At 62.7% G+C, this 7,219-nt stretch overlaps 1 protein-coding gene across 1 annotated transcript; it reads left to right on the top strand.

The window, feature by feature from the left end:
- The first annotated feature begins 4,108 nt into the window (after window positions 1–4,108).
- Window positions 4,109–6,497, top strand: AANAT (aralkylamine N-acetyltransferase). The gene is made up of 4 exons (XM_008155178.3): window positions 4,109–4,185; window positions 5,186–5,389; window positions 5,663–5,817; window positions 6,195–6,497. The coding sequence occupies exons 2-4, from the start codon at window positions 5,227–5,229 to the stop codon at window positions 6,495–6,497; spliced, it is 621 nt and encodes a 206-aa protein (XP_008153400.2). The 5' UTR covers window positions 4,109–4,185; window positions 5,186–5,226.
- Window positions 6,498–7,219: the final 722 nt, after the last annotated feature.

Genomic DNA, 7,219 nt, shown 5'->3' on the forward strand with positions numbered 1-7,219 from the left:
AGTATATATATGTACATGTATATGTACATGTATAATTTATTACTTGTTGAAATGACAATACTTTTTACATATTAGGGTAAATGAAATCTATGATTCAGATCAAGTTCACCTGTTTCTTTGTAGCTGCTAGAGAACGGAAGATCACACGTGGGGCTCACACCACCTTCCTATTGGACGGACAGTGATTCCAGCGGCTCAGGAAGCCAGAGGCGCCTTCTTTCTCCGGAAGGTGGCGATCCCCTCTCGCCTGTGACATCACGCCCGAAGGTCTGGAAGGTTCCTGAGGAAATGTTTCTGTCCTATGACCGATATTGAACCCCAAATTAGTGTGGGCGCCACTCAGCCCAGCAGTGAACCAGCCAATCTATGCAAAGGAGGTTTCAGAATGACCCCCCAGAAAGCCTCGCCGCTGAGTGCCTCCTGCACGGTAGGGCCATCATGCGGCTGGGAGACTCCTGCGATGTGAGGGGCACTATGCCACTTGCAGCACCCTCTCTGCTTGCCAGGGGTTGGCAGCCTTTGGGGAGATGGGCGCCCGGCGGGTACTGTGGGGCACAGCCCCTGTCCTCCTCCAGGTCTGAGAGCTCCTTCCCCCAGTTGCCAGGCGCCGGCTGCCAAGGCTCAGCTGCGTCCCTGTCCAAGGATTGCCCTTGGCTGAAAAAGATGCCCCACCCTGTGAGGATGGTGCGCATGAGAAACAAAGCCGGCCTTCCTGCCTCCATTCAGGACCTGGGGGAAGGGCCGCCCCAGCTCAGAGCCCCTCCTGGGCCGTTTGAAGGCTCAGCTACACCCACCTCCTCAGCGGCACCTCTCCCTCTGCCGTCTGCTGACCTTGCTCCCTCGGGCTGGCCTGAGTGCACGCCCAACAAAGGTCCCCACGCAGAACCCAGAGTCGGAAAGTCTATTCCTGGGGAATCTTGCCCTTAGCAACAGCTGGTGCCAGGTGCCCTCCCCAGAAATTAGAAATCAGAGGCTCAACTTGACTGGTGTGGCTCAGTGGATAGAGCGTTGGCCTGCGGACTGAAGGATCCCAGGATTGATTCTGGTCAAGGGCATGTGACTGGGTTGCGGGCTTGATCCCCAGTGGGGGACATGCAGGAGGCAGCCGATCAATGATTCTCTCTCATCATTGATGTTTCTATCTCTCTCTCCCTCTCCCTTCCTCTCTGAAATCAATAAAGATATATTTAAAAAAAAAAGAAAAGAAAAGAAATCGGATGCCTGAGGGTGACGCAGGTGTTGGAATTTTTTGAAACTGCCAGGTGATTCCAACGTGAAGCCAGGTGTGAGAACAAACAGCTGGTTTGAAGCAAGGAGGGCGGAGTAGGTGACAGCAATGGCCAGTGGATGTACATTATAGGGGTTTGGAGGCCAAGGGCTCAGCCCCACCCGAGGCTCAGACACGCCCCCTCCCACCCGCCATGCCAGGTGCCCGGTTCTTCCTGACTCTCTCACTGCCCTTTCCCCGGCCTGTGCTGACTGTTCCTTCCTCAGACCTCACAAATCTGGTTTCCAGATAAAATACAGGACACGCGTGAGATCAGAATTTTGGATAAACAGTGCTTTAGAGCAGTAGTTCTCAACCTTTCTAATGCCGTGACCCTTTAATACAGTTCCTCATGTTGTGGTGACCCCCAACCATAAAATTATTTTTGTTGCTACTTCATAACTGTAATTTTGCTACTGTTATGAATCATAATGTAAATATCTGTGTTTTCCGATGGTCTCAGGCGACCCTGCTAGTGGTTCTCAACCTGTGGGTCGTACATCTCCTGAGGCCACTGTTGGCCGGGTGGATTTGGTTACAGGCCGGGGGCGGGGCACCCTGGTGGTGTTGGGGTGCCTGGGTGCTCTGGAATGCCTCCGCTGATTATCACTCGCCAAGGCTGGGACTAGAAATAAGTTCTGTTACTCCCGATGTCCGTGTACTGTCTTCCAGTTGACCCCAGGCCCGTGCTCACCCGCCCGCCCCACCTCTGCTGCCCCGCAGTCTAGCCACATTTAATATACTGTCTTGTCTTGTTTTCGGGGTTCCATGTGCCCAGAGGTGCTTTCTAGAAAGAATAGGACCATCTGGCAGTCAATCAAAAGAGGCGGATTGAACAGCCTGCCTGCCCTTCTCTGGCGGCTCCAGGAGCTCGTGACCGGCCACCAGGGGGCGCAGGGGAGCATCAGAGTATGAGAAGGACAGAGGAGGCCTTTGCTGGGATCTTGAGGTGGGAGGTGCCCAGCCCAGGTCTTGGACGCGTTCCTGGCACCAGGCCTGAAGGCCAAGCCTGAGAGGTCTTCTGGTCAACTCTGCGGGGTGTGTTGTGGGATGGGACCCGCCTGGTGGCCGGGGGAGGGTGCTGCTGGGCCTCAGACGGCGGAGGGACCTGGAGAAGGGGATGAGTGTGGGTGTGTGGAGGCTCCGGGGCTGGTCTGGGGTCACCACAGGGTCAGGACCACGTGAGCCCAGCAGCACGGGGCAGGGCTGGCACTACTGTCCCCCTCCTTCCCCCCACCGGGATCACGGATCACGGATCATGGGGGAGAACAGGCTCTCCTGGGATGGGTGGGCCGGGGATCAGCCTTGTAGAAGCCAGGCCCTGATGGGGCAGGAGGTGCGTGTGTTGGAAGGACAGGGGTGGGTGCTGGCAAGGGACAAACGCAGGTCACAGGAGAGGTGTGAGCTGAAGGGGAGAGAGGCGGGCAAGGGCAGTCTCCGGGACTGAGAGACGGGCCTGGGTGGGGCGGGGGCCGCAAGAGCAGGAGGCAGCTTGCTGGGCAGTTTTCCAGAGCAAGAACTCACCCCAGGTTCTGGGAACGGGGTGGCGCCGAGGTCCCTGGCAGTCAGGGAGTCTGGTCTGGATGTTAGATTGGAGCAGTCTCGAGAATCCTATATAATAAAAAAGCTAATATGCAAATCAACCGAACGGAGGAACGACTGGTTGCTATGAAGCACACTGACCACCAGGGGGCAGACACTCAACACAGGAGCTGCCCCCTGGTGGTCAGCGCTCCCACAGGGGGAGCGCCGCTCAGCCAGAAGCTGGGCTCAAGGCTGGTGAGCGCAGTGGTGGTGGCGGGAGCCTCTCCTGCCTCCGTGGCAGCGCTAAGGACCCCTCGGGGGTCCCAGACTGCAAGAGGGTGCAGGCCTGGCTGAGGGACCCCCCCCCCCCCCAGTGCACGAATGTCGTGCACCGGGCCTCTAGTACGTAATAGACTTCCAGCAGGACACTCAGGTACAAAAGTGCTCGGGGAGGCAGCCTGCTGGGCCTCCACCTCCCCCAGGTGAGCAGCCTTCCACTCTTACATTTCCAGCCCCCGAAGCCCGCCGCGGGCAGCCACTCCCACGTGGAACCGCCCTGCCCTCTGTGGCGTGGGTGAGTCGCCCGTGGTGCTGGGTGCTGCATGGGTTTGCTCGCTCTCGTTGCTGGATCATCTTCCCTCTTGCGTATATTCCACAGTCCCTTCTATGGTCGATGGTCTTTTGGGGTGGCCTTTAGAGAATGTTCTTGCTCCTTTAATGTTGGGTGGGTACGTGGGGTGGGAGCGTGGGTCCCGGGGGCATGCCCAAGGCTCCCAGCGTGGTGGCCGCACCCCCGACCACCGCGGGGGGGGGGGGTGAAGCACCTCAGGGGGATGGCAGGCGTGGGAGTGGGAGGCAAGGCGGGGTATGGGGATGGCCAGGGGCCGAGAATCTCTCGAACCTCTTGCTTGTTGGAGTTGTTTTTTGGTGACAGCTGGACGAGGGACGAGGGGGATGGGATGAAGAGCGGGGAACGTGGGGCCTGACCGGCGCCTGTGGGTTTGGGCATTTGCCCGGGGGCTCCCGGAAGAGACCCGCTCGGGAAGCAGGCTTTGGTCACACACATGACGGAGGGAGCGGTAATTTACACGGGCAGGACCTGGAGGGTTTGCCACGGCCCCCACGGCGAGCCCCGCCCTGAGAGTGCTCACCCCGGGCTCCCTGAGAAAGGGGCTAATCCTCGCTGGAGGGCGGGCGTGGATTAAAGGAGGCTGCTCCCTCCTGCTGGTGAAACTGGGAGGGGGGGCGGGGGGATTAGAGACCTCTGAGCACCTCACGTGGGGCTGGGCCACCCTGCCCCCACAGCCGTGCCTCAGCGCCCCGATTTTCCAGGTTCCTGCCCCTGTGGACGCACCGGCGGGACAGGCTCTGCGGGGGAACGTGGGCTTTGCCTGGTGAGTGGGACCCCCGCCCGGCGCCCAGCCTTCAGGGACAGGAGTCCCCTGCGTGGGGCTTTGAGACGCAGTGAAGAGGTGGAGGCGGAGGATACTTTCCAGTGATTCTTAGGGAGAGGGAAAGAGAGGGAAACATCGATGTGAGAGAAACACATCGATTGGTTGCCTCCTGTGTGCGCCCCGACCAGGGCCTGGACTGGGGAGGAGCCTGCGACCGAGGTACGTGCCCTGGACTGGAATCGAACCCGGGACCCTTTGGTCCGCAGGCTGAGGCTCTATCCACTGAGCCACACCGGCTAGTGCACCATGGGGCTTTGTAAGGGGGGGGGGTGGCCTCCTGTAAGAGCTGTACATCCGCAGGGGTCATGGGAGAAACCAATGGAGAGCCAGGGGGGAGCAGGGGATACCTGGCATGCTGCCATGCGGGCCCTCCCCCTCCCTGACTCCCCTCCTCGCCACCCCCCCCCCCCCCCCCCCCACCGTGTGCACGGCCCAGCCCAAGGCCACCGGGTCAATGTGGGCTCCCCGAGGACCTGCTTGACTAAGGGGCTTGCTCTCTAGGGCTGAGGACTGAGGCGACACCATCTTGTCCCCAAAGGACCAGAAAGGGCCCCTCTGGGCAAGTCAGACAAACCAGCCCGCCCACCCTCACTGCACTGGGAGGGCCAGTGGAGGCCCATGTCCCCTCCTCCCTGGGCTCCCTGAGCCCTGCCCACCCTCCTGCTCTCCGGGGGCTGCGAGCCCCTGAAGGCCATGAGGCTAGATCGCCGTTGGGAGGGGCTGCTCTGTGGGTGCTTCTGGCTTCCAGGAAAGGGTGGGGAGCACCGTGCTTAATCCCCAAGGCAGCTGGCGGGAGGGGGGGCGGGGGGGCAGACACGGGGGGGGGGGGTGCTGTCCGCTTTGGGGCCGGCCCCGCCCCAGGGGCAGCTACAAAGGAGGCGACACGCACCCTCCCTCTGGCCATCCCTCCTGAGAGGACGACCAGGCCGCTGACGAACAGGTGCCAGCACCTCCGTCGCCCGCGGAGGGCCCAGCAGCGGGATGTCCACGCAGAGCATTCACTGCCTGCCGCCCGTGACCCTGCGCCTGCCGCCCGGGATGCCCGGGACCCCCGGCTGCCAGCGGCGCCACACGCTCCCCGCCAGCGAGTTCCGCTGCCTCACCCCCCAGGACGCGGCCGGCGTGTTTGAGATCGAGCGGGAAGGTGAGCAGCCCCCGGGCCTGGGGAGGAGGCCCTGGCGGCTCCGGGCCCTGTGGAGTGAGCGTACCAGGCTGTGTGCGTGTTCCCGCGTGTGTGCGTGTTCCCGTGTGTGTGCGTGTTCCTGTGTGTTCCTGTGTGTGTGCGCGTTCCCGTGTGCGTGTTCCTATGTGTGTGCGTGTTCCTGTGCGTGTGCAGCCCTGAATCCCCGCTTTCCTGCGGGGAGGGCTGGGGGGACGCGTGGCACGGCGCCCCCTGAGCCACCCCGGGCCTCCGCAGCCTTCATCTCCGTCTCGGGCGTGTGTCCCCTGCACCTGGACGAGCTCCAGCGCTTCCTGACCCTGTGCCCGGAGCTCTCCCTGGGCTGGTTCCACGAGGGCCGCCTCGTGGCCTTCATCATCGGCTCGCTGTGGGACGAGGACAGGCTCACACCGGTGAGGGCGGCGGGGCAGGGGGGGGCGGGAAGGGATGCTCCGGGGAGGGCGGGGCGGCGATGCCCAGCCCCAGGGAACCTCTGGAAGAGGCCCCCACCCCGGCCCGGCGCCGGCCCCTCAGCCGGACGAGGGCGGGGAGCCCAGAACTGCGACTTCTTCCTCCAAACCAGACAGGAGCACAGGCTGTGGGTCCCCTTCCGGGGCAAGAGGGCCTGATCGCTGGGGTCTCCAGAGCCCTCGCGAAGGGCCTGCCATGAGCGGGGTGGGGGTATGCACTTTGGGGTCCTCTGGGGTGGGAGAGGCCTGACTGGAGGCCCTCAGGGGCACCCGCTGAGGTGTGGGCCCAGGTGACGTGGCCTCATGCCTCCCGCCCGCAGGAGTCGCTGCTGCTGCACCGGCCCGGGGGCCACACGGCCCACCTGCACGTGCTGGCCGTGCACCGCACCTTCCGGCAGCAGGGCCGGGGCTCCCTCCTGCTGTGGCGCTACCTGTGCCACCTGGGCGGCCAGCCGGCCGTGCGCCGGGCCGTGCTCATGTGCGAGGACGCGCTGGTGCCCTTCTACGCGCGGTTCGGCTTCCACCCCGTGGGCCCCTGCGCCGTGACCGTGGGCCCGCTGGCCTTCACGGAGCTCCAGTGCTCGCTGCAGGGCCACGCCTCCCTGAGGAGGAACAGCTGCTGAGCGGGCTGTGGGGGGGGGGGGCGGAGGCTCTCTCCTGCCTCCAGTGGCCTGCCCTGCCTCCCCCAGCTCCGCCGGGATGCCCAGGCAGGGGGGAGGGGTGAAATAGAGAAAGGCCACGCCCAGCCGGTGTGTCTCAGTGGTTGAGCCTATGAACCAGGTCACTGTTCGATTCCTGGTCAGGGCACATGCCCAGGTTGTGGGCTCAGATCCCCAGTGTGGCGCGTGCAGGAGGCAGCCGATCCATGGTTCTCTCTCATCACTGATGTTTCTACTCTCCCTCTCTGAAATCAATCTAATAATAAAAGGGTAATATGCTAATTAGACTGGACGTCATTCCTGACGAAGCCGGGGCCGGAGGGAAGCCAGCCCGGGGCCGGGTGCCAGAGGGAAGCTGGTGCAGGCAGCCAGGGAAGGAAGGCCTACTCTTGCACATCGGGACTCTATTAAAAAAATATTTTTAAAAAAGAGAACATGGCTATTCTCCCAGCTGAACACGAGATGTGTCCTGCAGGCTGTCCCCACGAGACCCTCCGGACCTCCTGGACTCCAGACGGTGCCCGAGTGGGGCTGGCAAGTGGGGACAAACAGCCTGCCTCGGCCCCCTCCCGTCTCAGAACCGACGGGGCCCTGCAGGAGGCAGGCACGGCGGCTCAGGACCAGGGCGTCCTTCACAGGAGCCCAGTGCAGGGCCCTTGTTCTCCCGGGTCCCAGGGAGGGCCCTT

This window comes from Eptesicus fuscus, chromosome 20, assembly GCF_027574615.1.
Source record: "Eptesicus fuscus isolate TK198812 chromosome 20, DD_ASM_mEF_20220401, whole genome shotgun sequence".
NCBI lineage: Eukaryota > Metazoa > Chordata > Mammalia > Chiroptera > Vespertilionidae > Eptesicus > Eptesicus fuscus.